At 35.3% G+C, this 16,861-nt stretch overlaps 2 protein-coding genes across 2 annotated transcripts; both read right to left on the reverse strand.

Moving 5' to 3' along the window:
• Nucleotides 1-372: 372 nt before the first annotated feature.
• On the reverse strand, nucleotides 373-5,971 carry LOC109095250 (cyclic AMP-responsive element-binding protein 3-like protein 3). The gene is made up of 10 exons (XM_042729944.1): nucleotides 5,845-5,971; nucleotides 5,068-5,205; nucleotides 3,945-4,269; nucleotides 3,723-3,820; nucleotides 3,550-3,642; nucleotides 3,339-3,445; nucleotides 2,636-2,704; nucleotides 2,461-2,545; nucleotides 2,163-2,253; nucleotides 373-1,595 (listed from the first exon to the last, which is right to left on the reverse strand). The coding sequence occupies exons 2-10, from the start codon at nucleotides 5,197-5,199 to the stop codon at nucleotides 1,207-1,209; spliced, it is 1,389 nt and encodes a 462-aa protein (XP_042585878.1). The 5' UTR covers nucleotides 5,200-5,205; nucleotides 5,845-5,971; the 3' UTR covers nucleotides 373-1,206.
• Nucleotides 5,972-6,130: 159 nt separating this feature from the next.
• Nucleotides 6,131-16,773, reverse strand: LOC109095249 (serine/threonine-protein kinase NIM1-like). The gene is made up of 5 exons (XM_019108933.2): nucleotides 16,015-16,773; nucleotides 10,738-11,307; nucleotides 9,794-10,151; nucleotides 8,193-8,461; nucleotides 6,131-7,179 (listed from the first exon to the last, which is right to left on the reverse strand). Exons 3-5 carry the CDS (start codon nucleotides 10,089-10,091, stop codon nucleotides 6,424-6,426), a joined length of 1,323 nt encoding a protein of 440 aa, XP_018964478.2. The 5' UTR covers nucleotides 10,092-10,151; nucleotides 10,738-11,307; nucleotides 16,015-16,773; the 3' UTR covers nucleotides 6,131-6,423.
• Between the last annotated feature and the right edge of the window lie 88 nt (nucleotides 16,774-16,861).

Genomic DNA, 16,861 nt, shown 5'->3' on the forward strand with positions numbered 1-16,861 from the left:
AGCCTTTTATGAGGTTATGACTTTTTTCGTGTGTTTTGTGAGTGTCAAATAGATTGGTGCAGATTTACGGCTCAGTTTTAGCTAGTGTATTTGCATTAAAGTCAGACAGGATAATTGTTTTTTATAGGTTACTTTGTGTTGATTTGCATTTCTTTCTATCAGCACAAAAAGGACCTTGCTGTGATAACATGTTCGGACATGTACATTAGATTGACCTAGTTTCAATGTAAGACTTTTATAGATCACTTTCTAAGAATCTCAATGGTCAAAAGAGTGCCATTATATGCATCATATCTAGTGTAATTATGATTATTTTATTGTTCATTGACATTTTTTGTATAAATTTTCATTGTGATGAATGACAAAAATGCATTTTTATAGTAAACTGAATATTTTTTTAATTAATAATAACGTGATCATGACAGAAATAAAGTTTATGAACATTCCAAGTTTACAGATACATCAGTGCATCATATGACCAAAGATTAAAAGAAGTCAAAAAATACTGCAATAAAAGAAGTCTTTTAAAAGACAAAATATCAACATAAAAAAAACCTTAACAATGCTGCTCTGACAGAGCAGATCATGACATTTTTTCATATGTATATACATATATAGACATAAACAATGTATTATTATTGTGTGAATATGTGCAATACTATACCCCCTCTGAAAGGTACATTTAAAGCTAAATTTACAGCAGTTTAACGGAAGGGGTTCTAAGCCACAAATAATGCACAAGCAAAAAAAAAAATAGCTTTTGCCTTTTCTAAATACACTCCTATATCACTAGGACTGATCATTTTTCAGTAGTTGAATCTCTTTAAGCATGTGGCTCCCTTACTAAAAAAGGGAAAATAAAATTTTACTAGATGGCCAAAAGTCCTAAAATGTCTCAAGTAATACAGACAAATGAATACATTTCCTGAATGTACTAAAACTCAATGTGGACGCAATGCAGAGTTCAAAACAACACGATTCCTTCACGTTTCCATTGAAAAAGAATCATAATTTGTGCAGATGAATAGAACAATAATGTTCTAACAAATTGCTGGGTATAAAAAGTGCTATTATAGCATGACAGTCGATCCATGTAAAAAATAAAAATTAAGGGAAAAGGGTCAGGCTGTGATGATACAACGAAGAGAAAATGGCTATACTGAATCTTCAATCTAAAACAAAGCAAGTTTTGTTTTAGATGCTCTCCTACATTTCATCAGATCGGTGCTGTTGTATTATAACTGACGTGGGTTTCTGCTCCATCCAGCTCTCCTTGGTTTTGCTCTGGCCGTCGTAGATCACCGGAGACGATGCTGAGTTCCTGTGGGACTCTGAGAGAGATGTGTCCGCTTTGAGATCTGACTGGGCAGGACTGGGGAAGTCAGCGGAGGAGTTGCTGTTGACCCCAGACTCAGAGTCAGACTGCTCGACCTGCTGGTAGTCAGGTGTGTGGTTCTGACCGCCAGACAGCAGCACCTGGTTATTCTCTACAGTGGCCATGAGGAGGACATCCTGCTCTGGCACTTCTTTAGTAGACGTGGATATGATGTCATCTTTCATGATAGCTGGATAAGACCGCAGGGCTCGAGACATTCCTGGAAGGCAGAAGAAAAAACATGTTTTTTAATTATGCATAAAGCACCAGTGCTTAGGTAGAAAACAGATGAGTAAAAAAACCTTAACACAATTGTTTTTAGCCTACAATAATTCAAGAAGCTTGTTTTACTTTTCTATTTTTTTAAACTTTACTTTGCTCCAGGCATACTGTAGTTAACCAAAATTAAAAGTAAAAACATAAAAAAGTGTTACTTGAAATAAAATAACCATTAACTGAAATAAAATATATAAAAAATTAAGCTTATTTTATTTCAGCTAGTTTTCAAGGCAACATCTCTCATTTGACTAATTTGAATGAAATTTCACACATTTTTAAATGAGGACCTGTGTTTATTGGCATATTAGTTATTGATATTAACATATTATTAGCATATTGGTAATCTATATTAAATTAGGATCAAGAATTTTGAAATTTCACTGGCATTGATTACTGAAACTGCATTATTGCATAAGCAGAACAATACAGTACAACAAAACATGGCAGAAAACAAGCAGGACAACATTCCTCAGCACCCTATGGAAACAATAACAAACATTGTGCTCACCTGTAGATGACGTATACAGATCTTTCTGACTGCTGCTGCCAAAAGGATTGACTGAGGGGAAAATGATCAGACAGAAAGAAAGCAGGAACACCTAAGAAAAAGTGAAGACAACAGAAAAGGTCAGAAAACACATCACGCTGCCATTGTATTTATGTAAGACAGAAAGTTCACATTACGTGCTGGTGAAAGATTACATTCATGCATCATGACCGATAAATATGTGTTAAAATAAAACCAACTCAACAGAAGTACAATCCCACTGATAGATTAAAATTCTATATAATAAAAATACTTATACCATAATACAAGTGCTAGTCGTGGTGGTTTTCATCGTGGACATTTTCACCATGGCCTGCAGTTTTCTCAGCTGTTCAGTAAGGGACTTAGAAAACCAACAATTGTTGTTAGTAGCAATTAAGTATAATTATAATCTTCACTAAATGATGTTACTAAAACACACGATGAAGGCTTACATGTTTTGTTTCTGCAGCAACTCAACTTTCTTCTGTAATTCCTGATTGTGAGCAGTGCAGATCGCAACCCTATGGTCACACACAATATTATTTCAATGACTTAAAACTACGAAATTTACAAAAATATTCCAATTTACACTACTGTTCAAAAGTTTGGGGTCAGTCAGATTTTTTTTTAAAGGAAATTAATACTTTTATTCAGCATTAAATTTAACAAAAGTGGGAGTGAAGACATTTATACATTTACAAAAGATTTCTACGTATTTCAAATAATTGCTTCTCTGAACTTTCTAGTCATTAAAAATCTTGGGGAAAAAACTGAATAATTTCTGAAGGGATAATGTTACACTGAAGACTTGAGTAATGGCTGCTGAAAATTCAGCTTTGCATCACTGGAATAAATTACATTTTAAAATATATTCAAATAGAAAAGAGAAACAATATTACCGTTTTACTGATCATATAAATGAGACCCCAGTCTTTTGAATGATAGTGTAAATCACAAAAACAATACAGTATTACATGTTTTGTTTCCACAATATATAATCATTCATTCCTGACACCTTATTCATTGAATTAATAATAGATTAATTATCAACTGTTATCAGCAATTTAGTGTATTGTGCAATACCTTTACAGTTAAGTGCTTCCTGTATTTTGAGGGACATTATGATTGTCATGGAGTTTTTCTCTCTACACTAACCTGTTCTCTAGGCCATCGACATAAACTTTCTTCTTCTTGCGACTCTCCTGAGCAGACTGCTTGTTCCGGATCTTTCTCCTCACCCTCTTCAGGGTCCGTTCTTCTGCCTAAAGACACACAGCATTTTAGCTAACACTATCGTGTTACGTTTCAAAATTGGTTGCATGGCTTCAATATGAAACCATCATAATTCAGAAACCACTTCTCTTACCTTTGTTAGAGGCATATGAGTTGGAATGGTTGCACCTTCTTTCGTCAGAAGTCTCCTTTCCTCATCAGTCAAAACAATCTCTTTGAACTGGAACTGGAGACAAAATATGCACATTATATCTGAGTTGTCATGGTAACAGTCTGCTGTTTTTTTTAAAATCCTTTGAAATGTACCTGGCTGTCTGGTTTGCTGCTTTGTGTGGAGTCTTCAATCGTAAGTGAGCAGGGCAGCTCTGGGGAGAAACCATCATCCATATCCATATCCAAATCATCTGACAGGAAGAAAATCAATCTTAAGATGGGACACTTAAATATGCCATTTGAACAACAACAACAACAAAAAAAAAAAACATAAAAATAATTCATCTGTCTCTACACACCACAACAAGACCTTACCGACATCTATGAAGACATCGGACTCAGGGTTTTCTGATCGGACGCTCAGCAGGGCGTCTGTGTCCTGTGGGAGGGTGTAGCAGTGGTCTGTCTGCACCACCTGGGCCTCGTAGCTCTCCGTCATACAGTCGGAGTAAAGCAGAGGCTCGATGCCTGGACTGGGGATGGTGTCTGTCTCGCTGCTATCGTGTGGAGGGGTGGTGTCCTCAGAGATGCCGCTGTCGCTGCCCTGAGGAGACTGAGACAAGCAGTTGATAGTCAGGCCGTCCTCTTCCTCGCCCAGAAGACTGCTGAGAAAGTCCTCTGTATCCATTCCACTCAGCATCTGCAACAATAAAAGTATTTCTTAGTCTGTATGTATATTTAATCTACATGATGTCCAATAATGATTCCTATTTAGTTAATAATATACAAAATACATGTATATAATTGTTAACAATAAATGTATTTAATCTGCAACAATAAAGTCTGTCTATCTATCTATCATGCACAATAATAACAATAATAATATTACTATATAAATCAAATGCATATAATTATTATATTTTTTTAACAAACATACATAATCTGCAACAATCAAATCATTAGTTATTCTATCTATCCATCTATAACTATCTATCTATCTATTGATCTATCTATCATCTATCCATCTGTCTGTCATGCACAATAATAATTATTATTATTATATAAATGTATACACTCTATCTATCATCTATCCATCTGTCTGTCATGAACAATAATAATTATTATATAAATGTATACACATAACTACATTATTATTATTATATAAAATAAATGTTTAAAATTGTTAAATGTATATAATCTGCAACAATCAAACCATTAGTTTTTAATATTACATGTTATATCAAATATGGAATACATTAATATTGCATAAATACACTCCGTGCAGCATTTGACAAGATAATGACAAGCATTTGTATCTAATCACTATATTGCATAATACTATAAAAAGTGCCGTTGTATTTCATTTTTATAGATTTTCTTATCATATTCATATCAGATTGTATGATAGCTTCTACGTGACAAAAAAAAACAAAACAAAACAACAACAACATGAAATTTGATTTTTAGATTTAGCTCACTGGACGTGAAGGTTACATACATCTTGCTCTGAAAGCAAATCATCCAGCAAGTTATTCCCCTCTGTGAGGAACAGATCGCCGGATCCTGGGTCTTCATCTGGGAAGATTAGACCAAGCAGGTCTGTATTCTCCATTTCCTCCCTTAATGACATCTGACACTGATTTACAGAAGTAGAGAATAAGACGATATGAAACAGAGCAGATCCGCAGCGACACTGCGCACTGACAGCGCGATCACGTTCAGACCCCGCCCACTCATCATGTGACTGCGTTTCCGTTTTAAACACAACACAAATGACAACTAACAACTTCACAGCGTTAACAGTCCAGCGTATGAGGCAAAATTGCAATCATAAAATGGTTATACTGTGTGTGACAAACAGTTTTAAAACTCATTAAACCCTACAGGAAAAACCACTGTAACACGATGACAGTTGAAATAATAATGTTAACGTACTAGTGCAAAGATGATACCGGTCACATTTTAATCTGATTTGGTTATGTGATCCGATTTGCTACACATTCAACATAGTGACAATACGTATTGCAGAATTTACAGATTTATTGATAATAATAATAACGCTAATAGTGAAAATAATAAATATAGAACAAAATCTAATAGAACATAAAAACCTAATTATAATATATGGAAGTAAATAAAGTATTTGGTAAAGCATGTGACAGGTCTGTCATTTGACAGCTCCTCAATAACTGTATTGTGAAGAATTGTCGATTTGTCTGAGGAAAGCAAAGTCGACCTCACAGATGCATATAAAATGCTTTAGATAAACCCTTACCTCTGATGATCTTGAACCGAAATAAGATACGTTGACATATACAACAAATAGGAAGTGCCTTGTCTCTTTGTGCTGTTCCTGATGAAATCACCCTCCAACGAGGCAAAAATTGCGTCAGCACGTACGGAAGCGTCAGTACGTGCACGTCTTCTGCGAAAGGCTTCCTGGGAGTTGTAGTGTAAAATAATCATGCCTCGAATACGCCATTTATGAGGAAGACTCTGTGAAAATGTTTTTGCAAGTTTAAATCGAAAAATACTAGAAAACGTACGATACTTAATTACGATAAATATATATTAGAGGCAGACTGCAAAGGGAATGTTTGAAACAAAGCAGTCCAAAGCACTTTATTACATACATTTATGACATGACATCCGTGACATTACAAATGTCTTGCTCTCACTCACTTGCAAACGTTCATACTTTCCATTCATTCATATAGACTAGTTTATTAGAGACATTCATTGATTTCATTTCGTTTTCAATTGAAAAAAGATAACAAAAGAGGTATATCAAATATAACTAGCTGAACTATAGCTCCTGTGAGCTGTCCATTATTATGTATACGTTTTCTGAGCATCACAGAATGATGCAGAGTTTAGACGTATGTCTAAGGCTCCTGTATGTCTTCAGACGGTCCTTTTTAGCATCAGTTCCGTTCACTACGTGAGTAACTACTGGCATGCTCTCCACCGCTTGTCGTTTATGTGCACGGTGTAAGAGGATTCGATAGACTCCAGTGATGGAGCTCCTGCAGTCTTTGCCCTGGTTGTTACGAATGTGGTCTGCGGTGATGCCAAGAGCCTCCAGGGCGTTCCTCACCTCTATCTCATGCTCTTCAAGCTCCCCTGGCTTAGACTCAGCCAGATGGAGCGGGTCCAGTTTGAAGGGCTCCATGGCCTTGGGAAACTCCACCGGCAGCAGCCACTCACAGCCCATCATCTGCTCTACGGTGTAGCGATCAGATGGCTGGGGTTGCAGGATGCCGCGGATTAGTTTCTGGCAAGGGTCCGGCACCCAAGTAGGCACTGTGTACGTCCCATCCAGGATGCAGCGCTTCAGCTTGGCCACCGTTTCGGCACGGAAGGGCATGGTGCCGGTCACCATAAAGAAAAGCATGACCCCCAGGGCCCAGATGTCTACGCAAACACCTATGTAGTGCTCATCCCTGAAGAGCTCAGGAGCGGCGTAAGGGGGAGAACCACAGAAGGTGTTGAGGGTCTCGTCACGGCGGCTGACGGTGCTGAAGCCAAAGTCTCCCACTTTAACGCAGGTGCTACAGGTGTAAAAAACATTCTCTGCTTTCAGGTCTCTATGAATGATGTTATTGTCGTGCTGCGAAATAAGAAAGATAAACTACTATTAACTACTAAATATAAAGATATTTTGAATAACTATGTCTATAAACTAATTTAACTGGATATTAAATCTTATATGTGAGTGTGTATTAAAGTATGTTTGATAATATTTTATCTTTTTAAAATGCCAAATTATTTAATACAGTTTTCTGTGTAAGAATTGTATTTTAGAGGTTTCTTCTTTATAATATCATGACAGTTGTATCAGCAATTTTTAACTACAGTATACTTCCCAAAAAATACCATTATCATTATTGTCATCATTTCATTTATATATGAGGTACACCATTGTTTTACATCAAATGTAGCAGTCTTTTAAAATGCAGATTTATTTGTAATGTTTTCTTTTACTTATTTAGTCATGTTACAACACTCAAAATAGCAACTAAATAATCATTATTATTAATTATAATATTAATATTAAAAATATTTAATACTTCCTCATATATTCTGCAAATTCTGCAAGTAACTCTCAACATATTTATTAAATATTATTAATTATTTATAGATGCAACATTTTAAAAAGTAAACAATCATTATAATTACAAAAAAAAAAAAATCAAAATAAAATAATATATATATATATATATAAATAATACTTTAAAATTTCTCAATTTCATTTTCAAAGACTTCAATCTAATCAATTAATTCAACATCCTAATAAAAAATTAAAAGATGCATATATCAGATAAGATGAAAATGTATATATCATAGATCATGTGAATGAACTGCATTTTCATTGTACTGTTGTATTTCTGAATAAATTCTGACAAGAAATGGGCATTGTGTCACTGACCTTCAAACAATGTATCTTATAGAAAAACTGAAAAAGTAAACTGGCATGAAATGGCTTAATCCTGCCAAATTTGAAAGGTCAGGAAAACAGAGGAATCATAATGAGAATATGTTTGCACCCTGTAAACATTCAGCCCTCTATTATAATAGATTTCCCTCACTGAATTCTATTCATTTGCATCATGTACATCTCACCATATGCTTCACAGCTGAGAGAACCTGAGAGAAGACGATCTTGCTGTCGATGTCAGAGAGCTTCCCCTCTGTGCTGATCTTCGTGTAGAGCTCTCCTCCGCCTGCGTACTCCATGACCAGGTGCAGACGGGTCAGCGTCTCCACCACCTCATACAGACGGATGATATTTGGATGGTGCAGCTTTTCCATGCTTGATATCTCCCGGGACAGCAGCCTTTGGGTCTTCTGATCGAGCTTGGTTTTGTCCAAGATCTTGATGGCTACTTTGTCTGTGGATGATAAAATAAAGTTTCAGTTACAGGAGTTTCTCATTAAGAAAACATTCATATTCTTCTGTCTATGGGACATATGCATTCCTGCTAATTTCAATATATATAAGAATTGTTTAGTCAAAAAGCAGTACTAGTCAGCTGTCATAAAGGAAAGACATTTGAGCAGTTTTGGTATCAGATATGGTGCCATGCGATATGGATTGTCATTCTACACCCTCTCTTCAAGATCTGCTGCAGCACTACAAATCCTCAAAATGCTCTGCGCATGAATTCACAAATGGCTTTGTAACGGGACACCACAACCTCCTATCCCTTACACACAGCAATCTTTGATGAGGTCTACAGCAATTCTAAAGGTCTCGATAGAAATGTGACACCTCAAATCCATCCATCTTGACTTTGACTGAGGGCATGCTTCCCACATTATCAATGTAAACTGGACTTTCAGGACACATATTCATCAAGATAATTACACTCAGCAAAAAGCATACGCATGTAGCCAAAAATAAATAAATAAATAAAATAATAATAATAATAAATTTGTGTTTCAAATAACATTTTCCTCTCCAAACTTATAGCTATGATACATTTTAGAGTGCTGTTATATGTAGTTTTAACCCTTATTTAATGAGAAGTACGTATTAATAATACATAACGGCTTTTTTATTTTTTTAAATATGGCAATAAGTTCGGAAGGAAAATGTTATTTGAAACACGTTCTATTAATATATTATATAAACTATAACTACCTGTTTTGGACCAAATGTCTTCTAAATTGGTGAGCTGTAATATATATAATTTTGTAAAATTTTTAATATGTTTAGTGAAAGTAAATTAACAATAATTAATTATAAACAAAAAATTAACTACTTTAGAATTTAAGCATTTACTTTATCATTTTATATTCAAATAGACTTATATCTGATTCAACAAAGCCTAATAAAACTATGTTTACAACACTGTTCAAAAGTTTGGGGTCAATCATTTTTTTCATTATTTTATTTTATAAAAATAAAGTGACCATTTAAAAATGTAGCTTTGCCATCACGTGAATAAATTACATTTTAAAATATATTAATTTAAAATATAAAATATATTAAAACAGAGAACTACAAAACAAGCCTCTAAATGTACATTTCCAGACACTTTACAGGGTGTCAGTGATCTATAGGAATATCCCAGATCACAAAATTCTACAGTGTCAGTGAGCTGCTCTAAAATAAATCTATCAATAATGTAGCCTCCTTGAGAGGAAAACATCTCAAGAAAGTCAAAGAATATGTACCAATTAGTCAGAATTCAGTTCAGAGTCTTTTAACTGACATGTACCTTTCGTCAGCGCATGGATGCCCAGCTTGACATGGGAAAAGTTTCCACAGCCGATCTCGCCACGTATCTTGTAGAAGCCGATGCGGCGGCCCACGGTGAGCTCTCTCACCATCTTCTCATCCTGGCACATGTCCAGATTGAGCTTCTCCAGTGGGGTGAGGCGGCGCGACTGGGTCCCCTCGTCGTCCGTGCAGATGTCGGAGCTGTCTTGTCGGCTCCATCGGGCATAGCGCTGGGGACCCGTGGCCACTTCTGAGACCCTGACGGAGCCCCCCCCAGCCGGGTACACAGCAGTCATCCTGCCACAGGCCACTGGGGGGCTTAGCTCATGGCAGGAGACCTGGAACTAAGGCACCACCTGAAGATATGAAATGATAAACAATTAGAGAACCTGCTTTTTTATATACACTTTTTTTTAAAACCTCTGCCTATAAACAAATCCATTGAGAAAATAAATAAATAACATTATGAATAATAATTATTTTAATAATATTTTAATTTCTTAATATTGTAGTAATTATTTTATATCAAATTTTCTTATGAAATTTTCTTTTACAAAAATGATTGTAAAGATTATGTTTTTACAAAAATTTATTCAGTATAATTTTATTTTTGATATTTGGAATATATATATATATATATATCACACTTCACATAAATATTTTTATTCACATAAATATTTTTATTTATTCATAATTAAAATGCTAAATATTATTTTTTATATTTGTAATACACACACACTCACACATATTTATTCATAATTAATTAAATTAAATTACACACAAACAAATATTTATTAATAAAAATATTTTACAATATAATTTATATTTATAAATATTGTTAGTAATAAATAGTTATTTTATAAACACACTTTAATAAAATAAACACACAACATGGGGACCGTTTTTCATTAAAAAAACAAATAATGGATGGTCTTTTCTCACCTTCACATGTTGTCCTGTACGTCTGCGTCAATTTCCAAAATTAGCTCATTATCGCCACATCTCAACCCAAGCTTATACACATATCAGTGTATAAAGGAGTAGATGTTTAGGGTCGTCTGCTTCACCCAAGCTGCCCGGTGCACAGTGCTGTTCCTTCTCCTCAGTCCTGCATCTCCCTGAACATCATCACATATGCCCAAATTAATTGGAGCGTTGTCTCAGTGATAAAAATAGACCGCGGATCAGCGTTGAGAATGATGAGTGCTCTGATTGTTGCCTGGCTGCCATAACAAGGCTCCATGTTACTCTCAGTGGCCCTGGCTTCTTGTACGGTGCTTCCTCTCATTTAACATCTTTGCTTGGTGGCTCATTCAGAAATAGGGTCCCACATGGAAAACAGCCACTCCCTCTCATTTGTTCACCTCGGTGTGTATCTGTGGTGCTGTTGACTCACTCTACAGTCGTCTTTCTGGGATTAGCGTGTACAGAGATCCTAATCCATGCCTTTTTTAGTGGCCCTTAAGTCTCCAATTTAAACAGTAGGGACTAAACTAAAGGATTCCCGTTTACCTGGTGAGAGAGAGAGAGAGACAGAGACAAAGAATATACCAAGTCCATTACATTGTCCTTAACTCACCTTTCCTTAAGGTAAACCCTTAGCTTATTTTTTTATTTAGCTTGTGTAAACCAGCATGTTTGTGGAAAATTGATGCATTTGCAGCATTTGTTAAATAATTTGAACTATTTACAATTAAATTATAATCATTTTAAGACTCCAAAGAAAATATATATTTTTTTTATCGTCCTACAAATGTGACTCAATAACTAAATTATATATCGTCCAACAAACAATAAACAATATTTTCCTTATTTAGTTCCTCAGGATGCAATTAAGGTGAGTTTGCCAATATTCCTGTAACAATGTCCCTAAAGAGCAGAATATAAGAGCTCAGAGTGCCGTCACCTCGCTCTCTAGAGCCACTGAGTGCTAACAGCACACATAAAACAAGCATTACACACCCATTACACCACAGTGGACCACAAATAAAACCATATGAAGCAATGACACGGCTCCTTGTAAAGGACCATGTGACACTGAAGACTGCTGAAAATTCTGCTTTGCATCACTAAAAAAAAACACATTAAAAAACACAAAAAAATAAAAAAGTTGTTTTAAATGAAAAAAATAATACACAACAATATAAAAATTTTTTCTGTATTTTTGATCAAATAAAAGTCTTGGTAAGAGTCTTTTAACAGACCCTAAGCTTCAATACAGTACTATAAGTATTAAACCATTCAGAATATGCGATTGGATTTATTGTTTTATGCCTGATAAATGATGGAGCAACCATTTCTACCCATTTCTAACCAAACGTAGTTCATAACATTATACTTTTAGACTGTATGTTTTTTGCATGGGTTTCTTGATCAAAGAACAGCAGGTGTGTTGAACTGAGGCAGTTTCTCCACACAGGACCGTTGAGCATTGCACCTGCACAGACACCTTTAGGTGTGACGATGTGTTTTTGCAGCTGGAGGTGAGCGGTGATGCTGATATAAGCTGCTGAGCTTGGTTTTCAACAGGGTTCTTTGATGCAATATACTTTTGTTTTAACTTTCGAGCATCAGCATTATAGAATTAGAGCTAAACCAATCAGATCTGTTAAAAATGCTTTGGAACTGACCAAATGTTAAAAACATTTTTTAAACATTTTTTTGGCATTAAAAAGTGACAAAACAATCCTATAGCTTATCTTTACGTGTGTGTGTGTTGTACATTTCTCTAAGTACTTGCTTGTGTAACTGTCATAAATGATCAGCAATTTGACAATCGAATGAGAACCCAAACACTCTTATACGCAATCAGCAGATCTTTCTGAGAAGCAGATTTACTCCCCCTTCATTCACTCACTCAAAACAAGAGCTTACTTCTACTGGCGTCAGCACTGAGCATTCAGAGACCACAGGTTTATACACACAACTACTGATTATAGAATACACTACCGTTCAAAAGTTTTTAGTCAGTACGTTTTTGAAAGAAGTCTTTATGCTCACCAATTCCGCATTACAAATCATGTATAATATTGTGAAATATTATTTTAACTTAAAATTGCTGTTTTCTATTTTAATATATTTTAAAATGTAATCAAATCATAAAATACAAAAGCCAAACACAAAACACCCTTTTTTTGCTACAGTCTTCAGTGTCACATGATCCTTCTGTAATCATTCTAATATGTTGATTTGCTGCTCAAGGAACATTTTTTTTTTTTTTTTTTAAAGTATCATCAATGTTGAAAATGTTGCTGCCTAATATTTTTGTGAAACCCAGAAAATTTTTTTCAGGATTCTTTGATGAACACAAAATTGAAAAAATGGATGGAAACTAATGTTTTTGGAAACTATTAATATATATATATATTTTAAATACAGACAAAAGTAGGCAAAAAAAGGCCGGAATACTGATTGCTAGACTGATTCTTATATAAATAGTTGGATAGTAGCAAGAACAAATAACCAGATGGCTGAAAAAAACCATCTATCTGATACAGCTATCTGACCTTCCTTATATTTGATATCTGCTCTACTTCACACGCTCTATTTACCAAGGCACAGCACACAAAATCAAAGTGATGCTTCTCATGAATACTCAAATCCTCAAGCTTCAAACACCTTCCTGCATATGTGTGTGTGTGCTGCTGATTGCTGAAGGGGCTGAAAAGATTCGCCAGCTGACAGGATTCTCTTTTAAAGTGTAAAACAAGCAGAAATCCTGAGACGATCCTTTCAAGTGCATGGATGAGCATGTGTCTGCATAATGATCTTCCTCTATCACCCTTTTCCACCATCTTTCTGATCTTATTTATTCAATAAGTTTATTTTTATTAGAATTTTTAAATCCCCAATTTCAATACCAATTACTAAAAAAAAGCAAATAGTTCATCATTTAGCTCCATTCTGGTACAGAGCACCATTAGCATGAGCCTCAAGGGCAGGATTTAGAATGTGGTACTTACATCAACTGTGTGACTCCTTTCACGCCCCATGGGACAGAAGCACTTACTAAGCATTACGCGTCGTCTACAGGGGCCATTTCTACTGATCCGGCCCTGATCTACACGCAAGATAAACACTAAGCACATGGGATATCAGTGGCCCCTGGGTAAGAAAAAGCCTTGTTGCATGTACAGGGTTCAGCTAGTAAAATCTTTGGCTCTAAATGCAAGTAGTTACACATTTTTTAGAAAGCAGAATTAAGTAAAGTCCTTCTTTATTGCTCATTCACTATGACTTTCCTACTATCTACAGTAGTAAGGAAAAAGCAGTATGTGAAAGGAACTGTATGTCCGTATTCACAGTATTATTCACAAAATATTAGGCAAAAAGCACCAGGATGACCTTCTACTTCTGGCGAGATTCCAAAATGTGCATTTCCAGGACACTTTACTATTCCATAATGCCACAGAAGAGGTGTTGACGCAACTGACACCATAAGTCACATGACAATGACAACATGATTAATGAAGTACACCCAGATTATATTCATAATATACAGAACATCCGTGAAGTACGTTCCAGATCAAATGTAGTACCTACTCAGTATGCGATTTCAGAAGCAGCTTCTGTGTTCACACTCACAGCCACAGCTACACAAAGCCCTCCTGTGTGTGTTTTGATTGAGACACATGGACAGAGAGGGGAAAAAAGAGCTCAGTAGTGAAAAGATCAGGGACAATAGGGGGCCAGAGGTGCCAATCTGGAATTTCCATCACATAGCTACAACTACCAAATTTCAAGTCATTTTCTTACTATCAGCAACACAATAATTAAATATGATTATTATTTTGATAAATGATGCATGCCATTCCTAAACCATATGAATTTCTTTCTTCTGTTGAACACAAAAGAAAATATTTGAAAGAATGTGGGAAGCCATTGACTTTCACACTACTGAAGTAAATGGCTACTGTGAAGTGTTTGGTCACCAACATTCTTCAAAATACCTTTAGCAGAAGAAATAAACTCATACTGGTTTGGAACAACTTGAGGGTGAGTAAATGATGACAGTATTTTAATTTTTGGGTGAACTATCACTTTAATGACAGAGTATGTATTAGATCATTCATTCATTCATATTTTAAAGAGGTTCTATTACACATGATTAAATGATGAACTGGTTACTGTCTCTTTCTAAATAATGCTATTAATTCTACATAACTGGATTAAAAATGCACAAAACCACAAGCATCACACATGCTTCAGAACATGTATTCAGATTTTGATACATGTCTGAATGTGTCCATATTAATGAGTCCTTAAATAAGGAACATAATTAAGGAGTTCAATTGATGTTTGGACCTTTGAGGGAAAAAAACATGCAGATTATGCGCTGAAACCACAAAAAAGGCTGTTTCCGTTGCATTGTGCCCTGTTAATGTATTCCCAACCCATCAAAGCAGCTTTAATCTCAGACCTAAAACCATGTTTCATGTCATCCAACTAAGGAGTCATCAAAGGAGCCTGAACAAAAGTTGACATCAATCCGTGAGAAACTAGAAAGGATCATTCAATATCATAAATTACAATATTCTCAGTAAATTAATACTTCTATTCAGGAGCCATTTGGGATTCACACACCTGTACTGTTCAAACACTAATGCGGCTTTATTTAAACCAGAAGCCCTCTGTAGATCCCACACATTCAAAAATGCAGGACTAAAATCATGTTGATTACAAATGCCATTTGAGGATTTTAAATTAGTTTTACAAATGTTCAGTCATAAGGGATGGTATAAAAATGCATACATCACATTTTTACACAAATAATACCAACACTAAATGTGAAATATTATATTCATTAATTAATAAGATATTATTATTACTGGCAATAAATAACTCTGCGAGGGTAAATCTTTATTTCAAACGCATCTCGAGTCACTAAAAGTGACACCACGCATGTTTGTGTCAGATTTTAGTGTGTAGTTTAGCTCTTTGCAGTATAATTTTCAAATATAAGTAGCCTAACAGTAACACCAGCCTAATATTTAATGAGATGATGCTCCTATGATGATGCTCCTATTTACACGCTTCCATAACAACCGCTACTGGGCTGTAACGCCAGATACATCAACATCAAGATTTGTCTATTAATATCTGAACAAATGATATAAGCCATGTAAACAATTTGAAAGCATACATTAATTTTTCAAGCTATTATGTATTCAATGGTAACGTCTCAGGATGATGAGCACTGATAAGAATAAACATCCTTACCTTTCTTAAGCGTTGAATCGGTGAATTATTGTGCGTTATGTGTTGCGGGATCATTCAGTTGTTTTTAACTCGGTGCGTGTCATTAGCCTGAATGTGACGCGCGAGGACTCCAGGCACCATCACAGCAACAGAGAGGTCAGGTGACGGACAGTTCTGTTAACCAATCACAGCTTGGAGGTGGGACTAACGGCTTTCTTTAACCAATAGGCTATTAGAACATTTCTAAAATAGAAAGAAAATAATGCTCTTTTGAGTTTTACTTAAAACCAAATTCACCTTTGAGACTATCAATAAAGTTTCAATTTAACAACGGGGATGGTGATCCTGTAAACTAGTGATTTTCAATCTTTTTAATTCCACTTGCTAGTAAACATAATCCCCTTGCAAAATATAAAGACAGCTATATATTTTGTTTTAAAGAAACTACGATTAATAATTATAATGGGATGCTTAAGCGATTTTAATTAGATTGTTGTAATATATTCATTATAATATTGAAATTAAATACATTAATAAGAAATTCTTTTGTGGCCCTCTTAGAAGTTTTCTGAGTCCCTATAGCGGGTCCCGGCCCCTTAGATGAGAGCCACTGCCGCCTTGGGTGGTCAAAGCTCCTCCGTTTGAGAAGGCCTGGTTTAACCCATACCTGCTTCACAGTGAAGAGATGCTGCATTTCCCAATTACATTTAATTTCCTGTTCACATAAATCACTTAAACTGAAAACAGTCTCAGAGTGCCACATCAGGGTTAAAACCTGTGACAAATATTTTATACATTATTTTATTGCTCTGTACAGCTGAAAAGCAAACTTACTTAAAAAGAATGAATGGTGCAGACTGAACAAGGA

This window comes from Cyprinus carpio, chromosome B8, assembly GCF_018340385.1.
Source record: "Cyprinus carpio isolate SPL01 chromosome B8, ASM1834038v1, whole genome shotgun sequence".
Lineage (NCBI taxonomy): Eukaryota > Metazoa > Chordata > Actinopteri > Cypriniformes > Cyprinidae > Cyprinus > Cyprinus carpio.